The sequence below is a fragment of the Coregonus lavaretus genome (genome assembly GCF_964263955.1).
Source record: "Coregonus lavaretus genome assembly, chromosome: 12".
Taxonomy (NCBI): Eukaryota; Metazoa; Chordata; class Actinopteri; order Salmoniformes; family Salmonidae; genus Coregonus; species Coregonus lavaretus.
This window is the reverse complement of record NC_139999.1, coordinates 16,615,607-16,637,700: the sequence shown is the minus strand read 5'-3', so window position 1 is coordinate 16,637,700 and position 22,094 is coordinate 16,615,607. Positions and strand designations below refer to the sequence as shown.

Sequence of the window (22,094 nt, the reverse complement as noted above, 5' to 3'; positions counted from 1 at the left end):
CAGATGCATATCTGTATTCCCAGTCATGTGATATCCATAGATTAGGGCCTAATTAATTTATTTCAATTGACTGATTTCCTTATATGAACTGTAACTCAGTAAAATCTTTTAAAGTGTTGCATGTTGCGTTTATATTTTTGTTCAGTATCATTCTAAATGGCCAGCCATAATAAATGTTCAATGTACAGATAGATCAGCTATGCTTTAAAAACTATTAAGGCAGGTTACTTTTCAGATGAGGATGGTACAGTAGTCTGTTACTCTCTTTGAGTCTCAAGCGTTTTTTCCCCCTCCAGTGTTCCATTGTGCAACTTGTTGAACAGCAGCGTACTCCCTGTACTTTCTGAATCTGATCCGCCTGTCTGCCGACAGGCAGTGACCTCACGAGCGCCATATTAAAATGCTTCTTCTTCCCTTCACTTTTTTGTGTTGAGAACGTAGCCACCATCAGTCTGCCTCTTGGTTTCAAGAGATTGACAGAACAACATGATGGAAATAAACTCACTCCAAGAGGCGCTCAAAGGTTATTTGGGTTCTTATGAATAGCGTAATACTTCGATTGAAAGTCAGACTTTTTGTTTACTTGAGTCCAGAGTGGTTAGCTAGTTATATTGCCAGGTGTTGAATGTAGCTAGCTAGCTATAAGCTAATGTTAGCAAGTCAGTTAGCTAATGCTAAAATTCGGAAGAATAAGCAATGTTGCTTAGCTAGCTACAGTAGCTATCAATTCTCAAACCTCCAGAAAAGCTAGCAAGCGAGCTACGTTATCTAATTGTTTTCTACATTTATTTCTGGATTCATCAATGTAGCTAGCTAGCTAGTTAACCATAATGCTGTTGACAACTCCGTCGCCAATGTCAAGCTAGCTAATGTTAGCAAGCAAATGAGCTGATTAGCTACCGGTAGTTAGCTGGCTAGTTACGTTAGCTAACTAGATAAGACAATGGCATTAAGTTAAGCCTAACTAGCTAGCGAATTGTTGATATGTACATGGTTCCCTAGCTAGTTAGGTGGCTAGCGAGCTAACTAGCTAGCTTGCTAGTTTTGTGTTCACTTGTACCTGGCCAATGGCCACAACAACCTATAATGGACACCCTTTTATGCGAACGCTCAATTAAATTCGCAGTTCGTGTCACTGTAACTTGATTATCCTCATATTGCAGGTGCTTGTCTGGAGTTGGCTAGCTAGCTAGTTGAATGGCTAAAACACTCTGCCAGTGTTGTAGCCACAAATCCCCTTCATTAGCTAATAATAAGCAAGCGAATCACAAAGTTTCCTTATCTGTTGTGCTCACTGATTTGATATCACTGTTCTCTGTAGACTTTGACAAGAAAGGGACGCAAGAAGTGGCTCCCCTACTGGACCAGTTTCTGTGTCATGTTGCCAAGACTGGAGAAACCATGTAAGTAATGTTCCTATTGACAAGCTTGGAGCTACAGATTTTATACATATGAGAGGATGAAGCATGCTCAGTGGGAAAACTTGAACACCACTGGTTCAAATTATGGAATATGCCAAGGTCATCCCAAATCTTATTTTCTGCATGTGCTGTATAACTAAATAATAATTTTCACATGTTGCTTGCTAACTTATGTTGAAATGTAAAAACAAATCTGCAACATATATTCTTACATTTGCTTTATTTAACAAGCTAAATGATAGAAATGTGGATTATTCCTTTTAAGAAATGTGTACTCTCTCTTTCACCAGGGTTCAGTGGTCCCAGTTTAAAAGCTATTTCCTCTTCAAACTGGAGAAGGTCATGGACGACTTCATAGCCTCAGCACCCGATCAAAGGGGGGTAGCCAATCCCAATGTGGAGTCCATTCCATTTGAGGACATGAAGGAGAGGATACTGAAGATTGTGAATGGATACAATGGGTAGGTACCAGCATAACCTTTAGACAACCGTTTCCCTACAATCATGTGATGCCATCTAAAGAGTTCACCATTGCTGACTTTGTGGTGGTTATACAATGGCGCCATCTACTGGATAGGCATTTCTAGATGTCACGTACTGTAGCAGGGATTGACATTCACTTTTTCACTACTTTTTAATGATGCAAGGAACCACTTTACAAAATAAAATGTATTACTATCTTCTTTACCATAGAGAATCAGACAAAAAGTTAGACTACACACTATCTATTGGCTTCTTTGCATATTCAGGACTGTCTCAAAATGCTCCTTTAATACTCTCCTGGAGGATGGTAGCCTGGTAGCCTATAAAATGTTTCAACATTACAATTACAACCAAATACTTTTTTTATGTCTTTATAAAATAATTCCCTCCAGGGCTCGAAAACAGGTTAAAAACTGACTCTGGGACAGTTCTGGGATGACAGATCCAAAATTCATACAAACACTGCACATTAAAACATGTAAAAAGGCGATGAGGCTGATGCAACAGATCAGACCATTTAGTTTAAAATGTTAATATTTATTTATTCATATCATAAGCGCAACAATATGGCTGTAGGCTACGCGCAAATGCAATTAGCGGAAAACACTTCTCAAAAGCTCACCGCACGCGCAAGCGGTTTCATGTGACCATCTAAAGATGCATCAACTAGCATGGGTTACTAATATGACTAGGATTATGCCTTTTGCTGCTGGACAATACAATAAAGTTGATATGAAAACCAATAGAACATGAGAAAAATGCTGGTTTCAATGGCATATTAAATATTTTTAAAATGATTCCCTCAACATTTCTATGGTGGTTTTTTGGCTAGGTACTTTGAAACAAGGTAAGACATGCTTCATAAAATGTCCAGGTTTTAAACAGTTAAGTTTATGGTTAAATTGTTTCTAAATGCTTACCGCCTCCGCTCAGATTCAAGGTGGGTGATGTGCGGTGCTCAACAGGCACTGTCCTTCACTCTGGTCTTGTGACCATTTGATCTGAACGAACCGTGCTTCAAGTATGCCGACAGAATCAAGCCTTTAGACGTTAATGTTAATTATCCTTCGTTATATTTGTCAAACATGACTGGCATTTAGCCTATATTTATGTAATTAAAAGTCTCATTAAAGTTTGGCTACATTTTCTGGACTTTTTCCAAATGTTGTTACAGCCTGAAAATTGATTAAATTTAGATTTTGTGTCATTGGCCTACACACAATACCCCATAACGTCAAAGTGGAATTATGTTTTTTTTTATTTAAAAAATGTATTAAAAATTAACAGCTGAAATTCAACCCCTTTAAATTCAGGAGTAAAAAAGTCACAAGTTGCATGGACTCACTCTGTGTTAAATAATAGTGATTAACATGATTTTTTTTTTATGACTACCTCATCTCTGTACCCCACACATACAATTATTTGTAAGGCCCTTCAGTCGAGCAGTGAATTCCAAACACTGATTCAACCACAATGACCAGAGGTTTTCAAATGCCTCATAAAGAAGGTAGATGGGTAAAAAAAAAAGCAGACATTGAATATCCCTTTGAGCATGGTGAAGTTATTAGTTACACTTTGGATGGTGTACACCCAGTCACTACAAAGATACAGGCATCCTTCCTAACTCAGTTGCTGAAGAGGAAGGAAATCGCTCAGGGATTTCACCATGACGTTAAAACAGTTACAGAGCTTAATGCCTGTGACAGGAGAGAACCGAGGATGGATCAACAACATTATAGTTACTCCATAATACTAACCTAAATGACAGAGTGAAATGAAGGAGCCTGTACAGAATACAAATATTCCAAAACATGCATCCTTTTTGCAATAAGGCATAAAAGAAAAACTGCAAAAAATGTGACAAAGAAATTACATAGCAGTGTGTTTCGGGCAAATCCAACACCACACATCACTGAGTACCACTCTTCCTATTTTCAAGCATGGTGGTGGCTTCATCATGTTATGGGTATGCTTGTCATTGGCAAGGACTAGGAGTTTTTTAGGATAAAAATAAACTCAATAAAGCTAAGCACAGCCGAAAACCTGGTTCAGTCTGCTTTCTAACAGACACAGGGAGACCAATTCACCTTTCAGCAGGACAATAACTTAGGCCAAATATACACTGGAGTTGCTTATCAAGATGATATTGAATGTTCCTGAGTGGTGTAGGTAAAGTTCTGACTTAAATTGGCTTAAATCTATGGCAAGACTTAAATGGCTGTCTAGCAGTGATCAACAACCAACTTGCCAGAGCTTGACACATTTTTTAAAGAATGTGCAAATATTGTACAATATAGGTGTGCAAAGCTCTTAGACTTACCCAGAAAGACTCACAGCTGTAATCGATGTCAAAGGTAATTCAAACATGTATTGACTCAGGGTTGTGAATACTTATGTAAATAAGATATCTTAAAACATGTTTTCACTGTCATTATGGGGTATTCTGTATAGATGGATGAGAAATAAATGTAATACATTTTGAATTCAGGCTGTAACAACAAAATGTGGAATAAGTCAAGGGGTATGAATACTTTCTGAAGGCACCATCTAACATCACTTTTTTTCTTTAGCTAGGCCTACATTTTCTTTAGCTAGGTCTCTTCGGAGGACAAAAATACTTTGTTTTTCATTTTTACAGCTTTTTTGTTACATATACATTTTACATATATTGTACTTTTATACACAGCATTCACATAACAAAGAGTTATTTTTTATATATACATTACATTTTAAATAAATAGTACTCTGACATCTCCAGTATACATTATATGTAGTGTTTTCTGTAATGACCATTACTGATCATTAGCTCTTTAATTCCTCCCCTCAGCTGCTCTCAGCCCATGTCACCCATCACCCTCTTGATATTCATGTGCCATATATTTTTCAACTGTGCTGTGATGTCTTACATGAATTTTAAACCTTTCTAATCGCATAGTATCCACAGATTATGAGCTAAAGATGAAAACCTTTCCTACAAGTATTATTATATTGTTGATTGATTGACTATGGCTTTCCAAATCGCCCAACACTGCTTTTCAGGGTTAATTTAAATTAATGTTGGGATTTTTCAGCCACTCCTGAACCTGTGACCAGAAACAAAATACATGGGGGCAATACCAGAATAAATTATCTAATTATTCTCTCTTCGCAGCAAAATCGGGTTTGTTTTAATAAACTCCTTACCATCATTCCCTCAGAATTCCATTTACGATCCAGCGTTTGTGTGAGCTGCTTACAGAACCCAAGAGGAATTACACAGGGACAGAGAAATTCCTCAGAGGTGTTGAGAAGGTGAGTGGCGTGCCGTGTCTATTTAAGAGCAGTTGTGCAGTGTTATAGTATAAATAATATATATATTTATATATTTATTACGCTGGGCCAATTGTGCGCCTCCCCATGGACTTGAACCAGGATCTCTAGTGGCACAGCTAGCACTGCGATGCAGTGCCTTAGACCACTGTGCCATTCGGGAGGCCTTTTAATCAGCTTCTTGATATGGCAAAGCAGAAATGTTAACTGACAGGAATGTAAACAAATTTGTGCACAAAATGTAAGAGAAATAAGCTTTTTGTGCGTATGGGAAATTTCTGGGATGTTTTATTTCAGCTCATGAAACATGGGACCAAAACTACATGTTGCATTTATATTTTTGTTCAGTGTATATATACAGTACCAGTCAAAAGTTTGGACACACCTACTCATTCAAGGGTTTTTCTTTATTTTTAGTATTTTTTTACATTGTAGAATAATAGTGAAGACATCAAAACTATGAAATAACACATATGGAATCATGTAGTAACCAAAAAAAGTGTTAAATCAAATATATTTTATATTTGAGATTCTTCAAAGTAGCCACCCTTTGCCTTGATGACAGCTTGTGGGAAGCTTGTGGAAGGCTACCCGAAACGTTTGACCCAAGTTAAACAATTTAAAGGCAATGCTACCAAATACTAATTGAGTGTATGTAAACTTCTGACCCACTGGGAATGTGATGAAAGAAATACAAGCTGAAATAAATCGTTCTCTCTACTATTATTCTGACATTTCACATTCTTAAAATAAAGAGGTGATCCTAACTGACCTAAGACAGGGAATTTTTACTAGGATTAAATGTCAGGAATTGTGAAAAACTGAGTTTAAATGTATTTGGCTAAGGTGTATGTAAACTTCCGACTTCAACTGTGTGTGTGTGTGTATGTATGTATGTATGTATATATATATATATATATATATATATATATATATATATATATATATATATATATATATATATATATATATATATATATATATATATATATATATATATATATATATATATATATATATATATATATATATATATATTAGCATAGTCTCAATAAAATAGTATTTATATCTTGCAGTGTTTGTAATAAAGGGTTTTTCTTCCAGAATGTGATGGTGGTCAGCTGTGTGCATCCTACCTCAGAGTAAGTGTTTTTTTCCCTTATTGTTATACATTATAGCAATGAAACATTTTTACAAAGAGGAGGTTTGTTGTATTTAGTTGATATTAAAGATTTTCGGAATTGTCATTGTCATGTTTCTCTCTGTCATGAAGGAAAAACGGATGCAGTGGTGTGAATAGAATGAATGGTGTTATGTTGCCTGGAAACTCATCTGCTTTTACAGAGAGGTAAAGCGCATAGGACAGGTTCTCATTCTCCCATCCTAGTTTCACGTCAGTGATAATTGCCTAAAGGTAAATGCAAAAAGTAAACCTCACTTTTCTTAGTCTTTTACTATTTTCTTGCAGGAAAGTTAATGGTCCAGGGACCCCCAGGCCGCTGAACAGACCAAAACTCTCTCTAGCCAGCTCACTAGCGACAAACGGACTACCGGACAGTACAGAAAACAAAGACCCTACCACAGAGCAGGGACATGACACACCCTCCAGGTACTTCAGTTGCTACCCAACAGATTGTGTGATACTCACTTCCTACCGTTCTTTGATGAATTGAATGCGTGTTGAATCTTCTTTCTCAGTGAGGTGTCGGCATCAGATACCCTGGGGAGCTCTGTGAAGAACAAGCACCATGACGACGAGGAGGTTATGGAGGCGGAGCAGCATGAGGTGAAGAGGCTCAAGTTCAATAAAGATGAGGATGATGATGAAGAGGACACCCTCAGCTCCGGTCACGCTGACAGCTTGTCGGAAGAGGCAGAGTCCATGGTCCAGGAGAAGGAGGAGCAGGAGGAGGACAGTGAGGCTGCCAGTACTGCTGGGATTTGTGAAGACCAAGGTAGGACTGAATTTTCACCTCTTTTTCCATCATGCTGGTATACATCGCTGGTGAAATCCTTTGTGGATATTAGTTAGTAAATGAGCAGAACCAGGAGTTGCCTGAATTTTCAGAATTCTGAGGTGTTCATCGCAAGTTCAGCTTATCTGTGTGCCAGATCTACAACAACCCTGATGCAGTTAACATCGCTAACTCCGTTTTTGTGTCCTTGCCTGTCCCACAGAGCCATCGAGCACACAGTCTGAGCCATCAGCAGGGCCCGGGGAGGAGGAGCAGGCTGAGGGGGAGGGACCTTGTGGCAAGGAAGGTAATGACATGGACCAGTCAGAACAGCAGGCCCCTGCTGGCGTCCTGGACAACCCTGAGGCCCGGGACAGCGATGAGGGCAGTGACCCAGTCAGCAGCAGTAGCAGTGCGGAGAATGAAGCCAGGGAAGAGGCAGCCCCTGCTCCCTCCAGCAGTAGTCCTGAGCCAGCTGCTGAGGGCGCCATGGAGAGCGGCAGCCAGGACACCGGGACCAGTGAAGAGCCCATGGAGCAGGACTAACAGCACCTCAGGATCGATCTATTGACCATTAAGAACATCTGTCCTCAAGTCCAGCTTGAGTGTCACCGGTGAAGGGGCTACTCCATCCTGGTCCCCTAGATACTTTACGCCTTGTCTACATTTTGGCTACTCCTCAAAATGACCACCTGTCATTGATGTAGGCATACACATTTTATTTTCAATCGAAGATTTTTTTAACTGGATTTTTTTCTTCTTCCCATACTCTATTTATGAGTTTCCTTTTAAGGCTTGTGGTCTACAGAGGTCTTTGTTTCAGCCTTGGTCAGTTTTTCGGGTTGCATATGATGTTTGTTCAAGCTGTGCTGACTGGACGGTGTGTTCACCTGGGTATTGTTTTCTCTCATCAGTTTGACCATTTGACAGGTAAAGCAGGCCCAGTTTTGTTCCTGTAGCCAGTTGTTTTTCTCTATGGATTATCACCCCCGCCAAACCACCAGAGTCAGGACAAAGACAACCCCGCTAACTAACTTCCTCATTGTTTATGCCATCAGTTACTCACTCCAGAGATGAACTAGCTAGCTCAAGCCTCAGCATCCAGCCCATACCACTGTTTTTACTCATGTGCCACCATCTTGGCTATTGAGGAAAAAGTATCTTTCCTTGTTAGTTATTTTTTTAAATCTATTTTCCTCGTGAGATGGAGTATTGAATTAGATTTTCCATCTGAGACCTTATTCTCCTTTTAAAATGCATCTATTGTCTTTGCTATGATGCACTACCGACCCACCTCGAAGAGTAATATAACATGCTACTTTTACCTTCAAATATAAGATTTAATAATTTTGGGTGCACCATTAATTTATATAAACATTTCAACTCAACTACTTATTTTGTAAAATGTTTTTTTGTGGCAGACAGTTATTTAGTTTCCAAAACCAGCTGTAAGTACAAGATGACTTCCAATTTGGATTATGATGTCACCAAGTTTGACTGACAGATATCCAGAGCAGTTACTGGTTTCTTTCTATAGCTGTACTTTTTGATATTTAGAATTTTAAATTTCTGTAAAGTAGATTTTTGTAGATTGTAATACAGTATGTGTTCACTGCCTTTGTGAAACCATATAATTGTATAATTTGTGTATACTCTGAATGATTTTGCTTTCAATGCGGTATTCAGATAAAGCAATAAATGTTCACATTTTTGTGTGCTCATGCTTTCTTACCCACGAGGCATCCCATCTAGTCCACTGAGCTGCTTTAAAAGGCTTATGTGTGTTATCTCGACTGATATCAGATAACATCTTATGTCACGACCTCATAACACCTCTGCAGACAAATTTTAATAAAGTGTTGTTGAAAGCAACGTGAACTTCTTATGGCCAGTTAGCCATTAAGTGGTCAAATCCTCAGTTCAAGCCTATTCCTCAGCCACATGTTCCCAATCAGTTGTCATGTGTCATGTATTTGAACATGTAGTTCCTGTTGTACGATGTGTCCCTTGCCTGAGCTCTTAAGATCTGAAGACTAATGTCTAGGCTTTGGCTCAAAGGGCCATTGCAGTCATGCACAGACAACCTGATTGGTTACTGTGCATTATGTATTCTTGAAATCCTCAAACTGCAGTCAGTTTGAGACCATGCACAAGATGTATGAGAATTGTTAGGTTATACACAATGTAACTCAATATTATAAGACCTATATTATAACAACCCAATATTATAACACCTTCCTAATATTTAGTTTTTGCTCTCAAAACAGCCTAAATTCGTCAGGGCATAGACTCTACAAGGAGTCAAGCCTTCCACAGGGATGCTGGCCAATGTTGACTCCAATGCTTCCCACAGTTGTGTCAAGTTGGCTGGATGTCCTTTGGGTGGTGGACCATTCTTGATACACATGGGAAACATGAGCGTGAAAAGCCCAGCGGCGTTGCAGTTCTTGACACACTAAACCGGTGCGCCTGGCACACAGTGCATTCGGAAAGTATTCAGACTCCTTGACTTTTCCCACATTACATTACAGCCTTATTCTAAAATTGATTAAATTGTTTCTTCACCTCAATCTACACACAATACTAATGTAATAATGCCAAAGCAAAAACAGTTTAGACATTTTTACAAATGTATAAAAAATTAACTGAAATCATATTTACATAAGTATTCAGACCCTTTACTCAGTACTTTGTTGAAGCACCTTTGGCAGCGATTACAGCATCGAGTCTTGGGTATGACGCTACAGGCTTAGCACACCTGTATTTGGGGAGTTTCTCCCATTCTTCTCTGCAGATCCTCTCAAGCTCTGTCAGATTGTATGGGGAGCGTCGCTGCACAGCTATTTTCAAGTCTCTCCATAGATGTTTGATCGGGTTCAAGTCCGGGCTCTGGCTTGGCCACTCAAGGACATCCAGATACGTGTCCCGAAGCCACTCCTGCGTTGTCCTGTTGGAAGGTGAACCTTTGCCCCAGTCTGAGGTCCTGAGCGCTCAAGAGCAGGTTTTCATCAAGGATCTCTGTACTTTGCTTTCCCTCGATCCTGACTAGTCTCCCAGTCCTTGCCACTGAAATACATCCCCACAGCATGATGCTGCCACCACCATGCTTCACCGTAAGTATGGTGCCAGGTTTCCTCTAGACATGACGCTTGGCATTCAGGCCAAAGAGTTCAATCGTGGTTTCATCAGACTAGAGAATCTTGTTTCTCATGGTCTGAGAGTCCTTTGGGTGCCTTTTGGCAAACTCCAAGCGGGCTGTCATGTGCCTTGAGTGGCTTCTGTCTGGCCACTACCATAAAGGCCTGATTGGTGGAGTGCTGCGGAGATGGTTGTCCTTCTGGAAAGTTCTCCCATCTCCACAGAGGAACTCTGGAGCTCTGTCAGTGACCATCAGGTTCTTGTTCACCTCCCTGACCAAAGGCCTTCTCCCCCGATTGCTCATTATGGCCGGGCGGACAGCTCTAGGAAGAGTCTTGGTGGTTCTAAACTTCTTCCATTTAAGAATTATGGAGGCCACTGTGTTCTTGGGGACCTTCAATGCTGCAGAAATGTTTTGGTACCCTTCCCCAGATCTGTGCCTCAACACAATCCTGTCTCAGAGTTTAACTGACAATTCCTTCGACCTCACGGTTTGGTTTTTGCTCTGACATGCACTGACAACTGTGGGACCTTTATATAGACAGGTGTGTGCCTTTCCAAATCATGTCCAATCAATTGAATTTACCACAGGTGGACTTCAATCAAGTTGTAGAAACATCTCAAGGATGATCAATGAAAACAGGATGCACCTGAGCTCAATTTCGAGTCTCATAGCAAAGGGTCTGAATACTTATGTAAATAAAGTATTTCTGTGTTTCATATTTAATACATTTGCAAAAATATCTACAAACCTGTTTTCGCTTTGTTATTATGGGGTATTGTGTGTAGATTGATGAGGATTTTATTTTATTTAATCCATTTTAGAATAAGGCTGTAACGTAACAAAATGTGGAAAAAGTCAAGGGGTCTAAATACTTTCCGAATGCACTGTACTACCATACCCCGTACAAAGGCACTTAAATGTTTTGTCTTGCCCATTCACCATCTGAATGGCACACATACACAATCCATGTCTCAAGGCTTAAAGATCCTTCTTTAACCTGTCTCCTCCCCTTCAGCTACACTGATTGAAGTGGATTTAACAGGTGACATCAATCAGGATCATAGCTTTCACCTGGTCAGTCTGTCATGGAAAGGTCTGTCATGTTTTGTTCACTCAGTGTATTTGTGAAGGCTCACTGGTACCTTGAGTTTGTACGCCTTGACCAAACACTTATCCATTCTGAACGTGTCTTTCTCTCATGAGAATAAAAGTAAACCAAGGGATCATAGTATGGGGTTGGAAGAGCCTTTGTTACCGCCCTGGTGCCCCACTTTTTTATGCCGGATGTGGAGGTCCTGGGCTGGTGTGGTTACACGTGGTCAGCAGTTGTGAGGCCGGTTGGACGTACTGCCAAATTCTTTAAAATGACGTTGGAGGCGGCTTATGGTAGAGAAATCAACATTCAATTCTCTGGCAACAGCTCTGGTGGACATTCCTGCAGTCAGCATGCCAATTGCACGCTCCCTCAAAACATCTGTGGCATTGTGTTGTGACAAAACTGCACATTTTAGAGTGGCCTTTTATTGTCCCCAGCACAAGGTGCACCTGTGTAATGAACATGCTGTTTAATCAGCTTCTTGATATGCCACACCTGTTAGGTGGACGGATTATCTTGGCAAAGGAGAAATGCTCACTAACAGGGATGCAAACAAATTTGTGCACAACATTTGAGAGAAAAAAGTGTTTTGTGCGCATGGAACATTTCTGGGATCTTTTATTTCAGCCCATGAAAAATGGGTCCAACATTTTACGTGTTGCGTTTATATTTTTGTTCAGTGTATATATGGAAGTTAATTTAGTGCCTTAAGAGCTGGGTTAATTTAAAATGTAAACAGATTGCTGTGCAATTGCTATTGCTGTGTTTTCTCTCATTGAAGTTTACAAACTGGCGTATGCTGCTGAAGGAGCCTCATTATTTCTCAACAGTGTTTGAAAGCCTATCTTTGATATAAACTCTGTATTGTTTGATCCCAAGGGACCTGTCTTCATTACTTGGGGATAAAAGAAGGCTAAATAAGGTAAAAATCCAGGCAGCCCATTGTCAGGTCTGTATGTAGATTAGCGCCATTATCTGCCTCTCATAACATCACATAGGCAACACATGGTACAAAGACCAAAAACAACCCTTTCTTTAGGCTTGCCAAATGTATGAAATTTAGTAATTTTTTAAGGACGTCCTTAAAGGAAATACAGTGTGAAATGAACGACTTGCACGTGGTTGGTTTAGGATTTTTATGCATTTCTAATTACTATTCTCAATGGGAGTTGATTGTTCTTGGCACTTCTGTAGTCTAACTCAAACTTCGATGAAATGAAAATTAAGTGGCTCAATAATTGCTTTAATTAATTAATCGCTGGCCAGGTGATGGTGCCAACTTTTACTCCTTGGCACTGGGCTCCAGTACAACCCAAAGGAGTTCTGTGTGTACTTTGGATCTGAAGCAAGCTTTTATGGTAGAGGCTTTTGAAAAAATAAGCATTGGTTTATACAAAAACAGTGAGTGTTTTTGAAACAATTTTTATGAATTTGCCCAATGTAAGTGATCTTTGTTTCCTATTCACTGAGAACCAAAGATAAGTTTGGCTCTCTCAAGGACATCAGATAATCTGCTCCAAAACCTCAATTTCCATGAACAATGCCTTACTGTAGCCTTACTGTTTCAGTCTACAACAACCCTTCAGTATCTACAGTTGAAGTCGGAAGTTTACATACACCTTTGCCAAATACATTTAAACTCAGTTTTTCACAACTCCTGATATGTAATCCTGGTAAAAATTCCCTGTTTTAGCTCAGTTAGGATCACCACTTTATTTTAAGAATGTGAAATGTCAGAATAATTTTAGAGAGAATGATTTATTTCAGCTTTTATTTCTTTCATCACATTCCCAGTGGGTCAGAAGTTTACATACACTCAATTAGTATTTGGTAGCATTGCCTTTAAATTGTTTAATTTGGGTCAAATGTTTCGGGTAGCCTTCCACAAGCTTCCCACAATAAGTTGGGTGAATTTTGACCCATTCCTCCTGACAGAGCTGGTGTAACTGAGTCAGGTTTGTAGGCCTTGCTCGCACACACTTTATCAGTTCTGCCCACAAATGTTCTATAGGATTGAGGGCTTTGTGATGCCACTCCAATACCTTGACTTTGTTGTCCTTAAGCCATTTTGCCACAACTTTGGAAGTATGCTTGGGGTCATTGTCCATTTGGAAGACACATTTGCGACCAAGCTTTAACTTCCTGACTGATGTCTTGAGATGTTGCTTCAATCTATTCACATAATTGTCCTTCCTCATGATGCCATTTATTTTGTGAAGTGCACCAGTCCCTCCTGCAGCAAAGCACCCCCACAGCATGATGCTGCCACCCCCGTGCTTCACGGTTGGGATGGTGTTCTTCGGCTTGCAAGCGTTCCCCTTTTTCCTCCAAACATAACGATGGTCATTATGGCCAAACAGTTCTATTTTTGTTTCATCAGACCAGAGGACATTTCTCCAAAAAGTACGATCTTTGTCCACATGTGCAGTTGCAAACCGTAGTCTGGCTTTTTTATGGCGTTTTTTGAGCAGAGGCTTCTTCCTTGCTGAGCGGCCTTTCAGGTTATGTCGATATAGGACTCGTTTTACTGTGGATATAGATACTTTTGTACCTGTTTCCTCCAGCATCTTCACAAGGTCCTTTGCTGTTGTTCTGGGATTGATTTGCACTTTTCGTACCAAAGTACGTTCATCTCTAGGAGACAGAACGCGTCTCCTTCCTGAACGGTATGACGGCTGCGTGGACCCATGGTATTTATACTTGCGTACTATTGTTTGTACAGATGAATGTGGTACCTTCAGGCGTTTGGAAATTGCTCCTAAGGATGAACCAGACTTGTGGAGGTCTACAATGTTTTTTTCTGAGGTCTTGGCTGATTTATTTTGATTTTCCCATGATGTCAAGCAAAGAGGCACTGAGTTTGAAGGTAGGCCTTGAAATACATCCACAGGTACACCTCCTATTGACTCAAATGATGTCAATTAGCCTATCAGAAGCTTCTAAAGCCATTACATAATTTTCTGGAATTTTCCAAGCTGTTTAAAGGCACAGTCAACTTAGTGTATGTAAACTTCTGACCCACTGAAATTGTGATACAGTGAATTTTAAGGGAAATAATCTGTCTGTAAACAATTGTTGGAAAAATTACTTGTGTCATGCAAAAGTAGATGTCCTAACCAACTTGCCAAAACTATAGTTTGTTAACAAGAAATGTGTGAAAAACAAGTTTTAATGTCTCCAACCAAAGTGTAAACTTCCGACTTCAACTGTGTGTCACACAATTTGTGATTTATTGGATACGTTTTAAAAAGTCTCCAAGTGTTCTCCTACGTTCCAGAATGGAAAATCTTGCCCTTCTGAGAAACAAGCTGAGTTACCTATCTGCACAGTCGTCTCACAATGTTAGATCTGGATGTCTAGAGTAGCCTACTTTCATATGTCCTGAATCTTCTGTCCCAAGACAGCAAACGCTGAATCGAAATTCAGTAGAACTTTGGCTTGCTCCAGTGCATAACCCAAGAGTGGGCAAACTACTACAAACGTTTTAGTAGGGATGATTATTTTGGGTAAAAAAAAAACACTCCATGCCACACTTGAACATCTAAAACAAGACAGAAATTCTGTTGAAATTATAATGGACCTATATATTTTCAAATAACATTTCTGGTCCGCAAATAGATTTGGACAAACAAATAGGTAAAATAAATTAATCTGTGCAGCCCTCCGTTGAATTTCGAATCCCAATGTGGCCCTCGAGCAAAATTGTTTGCCCACCCCTGGCCTAACCAATGAAGCTAATTGCTTTTGACTTCTCTTTACAGTTTAATTATGAGTTCCTTGATCAGGAGCCATGCCTAATTTCCATTTTACTTCTAACTGATTAAAGATTATGGAACAACAGGTGATGCTTATTGAAACTCAGTGAGTGTTTGAAAGTGTTCATGATCTCTACTATAATGGCAGCTTTTGTTTTAGAATGAGTATATTGATTGATTGTTTGCTTGCACAGTACCATGAATCCCAGATTTCCCTTGGTTGGTGGGAGAAATCATGAGGGCTTATATGTGTCTTTATAATATGGCTTTATAATAACAAGTCACTTTTTGACCTTGCATTATTCTTAGAAGACAGTTACCTATATCAGTGTTTCCCGACCCTGGTCCTCTAGTACCTCCAACAGTACACATTTTTGTTGTAGCCCTGGACAAACACCTCATTCAGCTCATTGAGGGCTTGATGATTAGTTGACCAGTTGTCCAGGGTTACAATAGAAATGTGTACTGTTAGGGGTACTGGAGGACCAGGGTCGGGAAACACTGCCCTATATCCTATAATGTATTATCTATACCTCACGACATGTGCCAAAGCTACAGTATACTGTGAATTAGCTCAATTGGTAGAGCATGGTGCTTGTAACGCCAGGGTAGTGGGTTCGATCCCCGGGACCACCCATACGTAAAAATGTATGCACACATGACTGTAAGTCGCTTTGGATAAAAGTGTCTGCTAAATGGCATATTATATTATTATATAATTAGTTCTGTGTGTTGTTCACATGAAGTGCTGGGGGAGGACTGAAAGTTCCGAGGAGCACGGCGTCTGGACTTTTAAGTGTAGCAGCATCTGAGCCATCAGTAGGCATGTTCCTCTGTCGGGGTCAGGCATCCCGGTGCGCAATCTCTGTGCCATCCAATAGAGGGTACTGTTTAGTTTCCCAGGCAGATTTAACTTGATTACCCTGGCCTGAATAGAAGACACAGACCCATTACTGCCTGCAGCTGCTGATAGGAGCTGTGACACATTTCTCCCCACCATGTTGTCACACTCACCCACATCATAGAGACCACTCCACCTCCTGGGGCTTCTGGATCCAATGCAGTGAATTCCTCCTCATTTTCATTTCATATAGGCAAAGGCTAGAGCCTACTACTAGGATGATGTTGAATGTGCTGTAGATGGCTGTGAATTTATCTGATCCATAGGTCACTTATTTGATAGTAACTTATGTCAATTCTGTACACCATTGTGTGTATTTGGTTAGGAAAATTGCTTAATAAAAAATAAAGACAAACAAAAAACAAGTGTGTGATGCTACAGAGGTTTTGTATAATTTCAGGCGTGGTTTCACGTGGTCTGCGGTTGTGAGGCCGGTTGGACATACTGCCAAATTCTGTATAACGACATTATGGTAGAGAAATTAACATTCAATTATCTGGCAACAGCTCTGGTGGACATTCCTGCAGTCAGCATGCCAATTGCATGCTCCCTCAAAACTTGAGACATCGTGTGAGTGGCCTTTTATTGTCCCCAGCTTCTTCTTTTATTTTACCCCTTTTTCGTGGTATCCAATTGGTAATTACAGTCTTGTCCCATCGCTACAACTCCTGTACGGACTCGTGAGAGGCGAAGGTCGAGAGCCGTGCATCCTCCGAAACACCACCCAGCCCAGCTGCTTCTTGACACAATGCCCACTTAACCCAGAAGCCAACCGTACACCTGGCGACCGTGCACTGCGCCCGGCCCACCACAGGAGTTGATCGTGCACAATAACACCCCTGCCGGCCAAACCCTCCCCTAACCTGGACGACCCTGGGCCAATTGTGCACCGCCCCATGGGTCTCCCGGTCGTGGCCGGCTGCGACAGAGCCTGGACTCGAACCAGGATCTCTAGTGGCACAGCTAGCACTGCGATGCAGTGCCTTAGACCACTGCGCCATTCGGGAGGCCTTTTAATCATCTTCTTGATATGGCAAAGCAGAAATGTTCACTGACATTCTCTAAGCAAAGAGAAACGACAGTCCATCATTACTTTGAGACATGAAGGTCAGTCAATATGGTACATTTCAAGAACTTTGAAAGTTTCTTCAAGGGCAGCCGCAAAAACCATCAAGCGCTATGATGAAACTGGCTCTCATGAGGACCGCCACAGGAATGGAAGACCCTTGTCATAGACTGTACTCTCTTCTACCACACGGCAAGCGGTACCGGAGCGCCAAGTCTACAGTGAGGGAAAAAAGTATTTGATCCCCTGCTGATTTTGTACGTTTGCCCACTGACAAATAAATTATCAGTCTATAATTTTAATGGTAGGTTTATTTGAACAGTGAGAGACAGAATAACAACAACAAAATCCAGAAAAACACATGTCAAAAATGTTAGAAATTGATTTGCATTTTAATGAGGGAAATAAGTATTTGACCCCCTCTCAATCAGAAAGATTTCTGGCTCCCAGGTGTCTTTTATATAGGTAACGAGCTGAGATTAGGAGCACACTCTTAAAGGGAGTGTTCCTAATCTCAGCTTGTTACCTATATAAAAGACACCTGTCCACAGAAGCAATGAATCAATCAGATTCCAAACTGTCCACCATGGCCAAGACCAAAGAGCTCTCCAAGGATGTCAGGGACAAGATTGTAGACCTACACAAGGCTGGAATGGGCTACAAGACCATCGCCAAGCAGCTTGGTGAGAAGGTGACAACAGTTGGTGCGATTATTCGTAAATGGAAGAAACACAAAATAACTGTCAATCTCCCTCGGCCTGGGGCTCCATGCAAGATCTCACCTCGTGGAGTTGCAATGATCATGAGAACGGTGAGGAATCAGCCCAGAACTACACGGGAGGATCTTGTCAATGATCTCAAGGCAGCTGGGACCATAGTCACCAAGAAAACAATTGGTAACACACTACGCCGTGAAGGACTGAAATCCTGCAGCGCCCGCAAGGGTCCCCCTGCTCAAGAAAGCACTTATACATGCCCGTCTGAAGTTTGCCAATGAACATCTGAATGATTCAGAGGAGAACTGCGTGAAAGTGTTGTGGTCAGATGAGACCAAAATGGAGCTCTTTGGCATCAACTCAACTCGCCGTGTTTGGAGGAGGAGGAATGCTGCCTATGACCCCAAGAACACCATCCCCACCGTCAAACATGGAGGTGGAAACATTATGCTTTGGGGGTGTTTTTCTGCTAACGGGACAGGACAACTTCACCGCATCAAAGAGACGATGGACGGGGCCATGTACCGTCAAATCTTGGGTGAGAACCTCCTTCCCTCAGCCAGGGCATTGAAAATGGGTCGTGGATGGGTATTCCAGCATGACAATGACCCAAAACACACGGTCAAGGCAACAAAGGAGTGGCTCAAGAAAAAGAACATTAAGGTCCTGGAGTGGCCTAGCTAGTCTCCAGACCTTAATCCCATAGAAAATCTGTGGAGGGAGCTGAAGGTTCGAGTTGCCAAACGTCAGCCACGAAACCATAATGACTTGGAGAAGATCTGCAAAGAGGAGTGGGACAAAATCCCTCCTGAGATGTGTGCAAACCTGGTGGCCAACTACAAGAAACGTCTGACCTCTGTGATTGCCAACAAGGGTTTTGCCACCAAGTACTAAGTCATGTTTTGCAGAGGGGTCAAATACTTATTTCCCTCATTAAAATGCAAATCAATTTATAACATTTTTGACATGCATTTTTCTGGATTTGTTTGTTGTTATTCTGTCTCTCACTGTTCAAATAAACCTACCATTAAAATTATAGACTGATCATTTCTTTGTCAGTGGGCAAACGTACAAAATCAGCAGGGGATCAAATACTTTTTTCCCTCACTGTAGGTCCAAGAGACTTCTAATCAGCTTCTACCCCCAAGTCATAAGACTCCTGAATATCTAATCAAATGGCTACCCAGACTATTTGCATTGCCCCCCACCCGTCTTTTACGCTGCTGCTACTCTCTGTTTATTATCTATGCATAGTTACATTAATAACTCTACCTACATGTACATATTACCCCAATTACCCCGACTAAGCGGTACCCCCTGTATATAGCCTCGCTATTGTTATTTTTACTGCTGCTCTTTAATTATTTGTTACTTTTATTTCATATTATTTAATATTGTATTATTTTTTTTTGGGGGGGGGGGTGGTATTCTTTCTTAAAACTGCATTGTTGGTTAAGGGCTTGTAAGTAAGCATTTCACTGTAATACAATTTTATTTTATTTTATTTGACCTCTGCTGCAGAGGATAAGTTCATTAGAGTTACCAGCCTCAGAAATTGCAGCCCAAATAAATGCTTCACAGAGTTCAAGTAACAGTCACATCTCAACATCAACTGTTCAGAGGAGACTGTGTGAATCAGGCCTACATGGTCGAATTGCTGCAAAGAAACCACTACTAAAGGACTCCAATAAGAAGAAGAGACTTGCTTGGGCCAAGAAACACGAGCAATGAACATTAGACCGGTGGAAATCTGTCCTTTGGTCTGATGAGTCCAAATTTGAGATTTTTGGTTCCAACCACCATGCCTTTTTGAGACGCAGAGTAGGTGAACGGATGATCTCTGCATGTGTAACAGAAACAGAGTCAATAACACCTGAGGAAAGAACCAAGGTGATGGAGTCCAGGTGAGTTTGATGAGGCACTGGTGCGCGTAACGATGGTGACAGGTGTGCGTAATAAAGAGGAGCCTGGTGACCTAGAGGCCGGAGAGGGAGTATACATGACAGATCTCTGCATGTGTAGTTCCCACCGTGAAGCACGGAGGAGGAGGTGTGATGGTGTGGGGTGCTTTGCTGGTGACACTGTCAGTGATTTATTTAGAATTCAAGGCACACTTAACCAGCACGGCTACCACAGCATTCTGCAGCGATATGCCATCCCATCTGGTTTGGGCTTAGTGGGACTATCATTTGTTTTTCAACAGGACAATGACCTGACACACCTCCAGGCTGTGTAAGGGCTATTTTACCAAGAAGGAGAGTGATGGAGTGCTGCATCAGATGACCAGGCCTCCACAATCCCCCAACCTCAACCCAATTGAGATGGTTTGGGATGAGTTGGACCGCAGAGTGAAGGAAAAGCAGCCAACAAGTGTTCAGCATATGTGGGAACTCCTTCAAGACTGTTGGAAAAGCATTCCAGGTGAAACTGGTTGAGAGAATGCCAAGAGTGTGCAAAGCTGTCATCAAGGCAAAGGGTGGCTACTTTGAAGAATCTAAAATCTAAAATATATTTTGATTTGTTTAACGCTTTTTTGGTTCCTGCATGATTCCATATGTGTTATTTCATTCACTATTATTCTACAATGTATAAAATAGTAAAAATAAAGAAAAACCCTTGATGAGTAGGTGTGTCCAAACTTTTGACTGGGACTATACACAGTGCATTAGGAAAGTATTCCGACCCCTTCCCTTTTCCACATTTTGTTACGTTACAGCCTTATTCTAAAACGGATTAAATATACAATGTTCGTTATCAATCTACACACAATACCCCATAATGACAAAGTGAAAAAAAGTTTTGAAAATGTTGCTAACTTATTAAAAATAAAAAACAAAATTACCTGATCTACATAAGTATTCAGACCATTTGCTATGAGACTCGAAAGTGAGCTCAGGTGCATCCTGTTTCCATTGATCATCCTTGAGATGTTTCTACAACTTGATCGGAGTCCACCTGTGGTAAATTCAATTGATTGGACATGATTTGGAAAGGCACACACCTGTCTATATGAGGTCCCACAGTTGGCAGTACACGTCAGAGCAAAAACCAAGCCATGAGGTCAAAGGAATTGTCTGTAGAGCTCCGAGACAGGATTGTGTCGAGGCACAGATCTGGGGAAGTGTACCATAAAAATTCTGCAGCATTGAAGGTCCCCAAGAACACATTGGCCTCCATCATTCTTAAATGCAAGAACTTTGGAACCAACAAGACTCTTCTTAGAGCTGGCCGCCCGGCCAAACTGAGCAATCATGGGAGAAGGTCCTTGGTCAGGGAGGTGACCAAGAACCCGATGGTCACTGTGTCAAGGCTCCAGAGTTCCTCTGTGGAGATGGGAGAACCTTCCAGAAGGACAACCATCTCTGCAGCACTCCACCAATCAGGCCTTTATGGTAGAGTGGCCAGACGGAAGCCACTCCTCAGTAAAAGGCATATGACAGCCCGCTTGGAGTTTGCCAAAAGGCACCTAAATGACTCTAGGACCATGAGAAAAAAGATTATCTGGTCTGATGAAACCAAGATTGAACTCTTTGGCCTGAATGCGAAGTGTCACGTCTGGAGGAAACCTGGCACCATCCCTACAGTTAAGCATGGTGGTGGCAGCATCATGCTGTGGGGATGTTTTTCAGCGGCAGGGACTGGAAGAGTAGTCAGGATCAAGGGAAAGATAAACGGAGCTAAGTACTGAGAGATCCTTGATGAAATCCTGCTCCAGAGCGCTCAGGACCTCAGACTGGGACGAAGGTTCACCTTCCAACAGGACAATGACCCTAAGCACACAGCCAAGACATGCAGGAGTGGCTTTGGGACAAGTCTCTAACTGTCCTTGAGTGGCCCAGCCAGAGCCCGGACTTGAACCCGATCGAACATCTCTGGAGAGACCTGAAAATAGCTGTGCAGCGACACTCCCCATCCAACCTGACAGAGCATGAGAGGATCTGCAGAGAAGAATGGGAGAAACTCCCCAAATACAGGTGTTCAAAGCTTGTAGCGTCATACCCAAGAAGAATCGAGGCTGTAATCGCTGCCAATGTTGCTTCAACAAAGTACTGAGTAAATATGATATTTCTGTTTTTTAATTTTTATAAATTAGCAACATTTTCTAAAAACCTGTTTTTGCTTTGTTACTATGGGGTATTGTGTGTAGATTGATGAGGGGAAAAAAACAATTGAATCAATTTTAGAATAAGGCTGTAATGTAACATAATTTGAAAAAATTCAAGGGGTCACTACCGTTCAAAAGTTCCGGG

At 41.1% G+C, this 22,094-nt stretch overlaps 1 protein-coding gene across 2 annotated transcripts; it reads left to right on the top strand.

Annotated features, from left to right (window-relative positions):
* Positions 1-364: 364 nt before the first annotated feature.
* On the top strand, positions 365-8,879 carry LOC311137898 (serine/threonine-protein phosphatase 4 regulatory subunit 2-B-like). Of its 2 annotated transcripts, none has more exons than XM_084172504.1 (9): positions 365-523; positions 1,322-1,403; positions 1,712-1,882; positions 5,102-5,195; positions 6,318-6,355; positions 6,487-6,561; positions 6,682-6,822; positions 6,912-7,168; positions 7,392-8,879. In XM_084172504.1, the coding sequence occupies exons 1-9, from the start codon at positions 487-489 to the stop codon at positions 7,712-7,714; spliced, it is 1,218 nt and encodes a 405-aa protein (XP_084028630.1). In that variant the 5' UTR covers positions 365-486; the 3' UTR covers positions 7,715-8,879. The 2 variants fall into 2 exon arrangements, with proteins under 2 accessions (XP_084028630.1, XP_084028629.1); XM_084172503.1 differs by having other exon boundaries at positions 416-523; positions 6,661-6,822.
* The last annotated feature ends 13,215 nt before the right edge of the window (positions 8,880-22,094 follow it).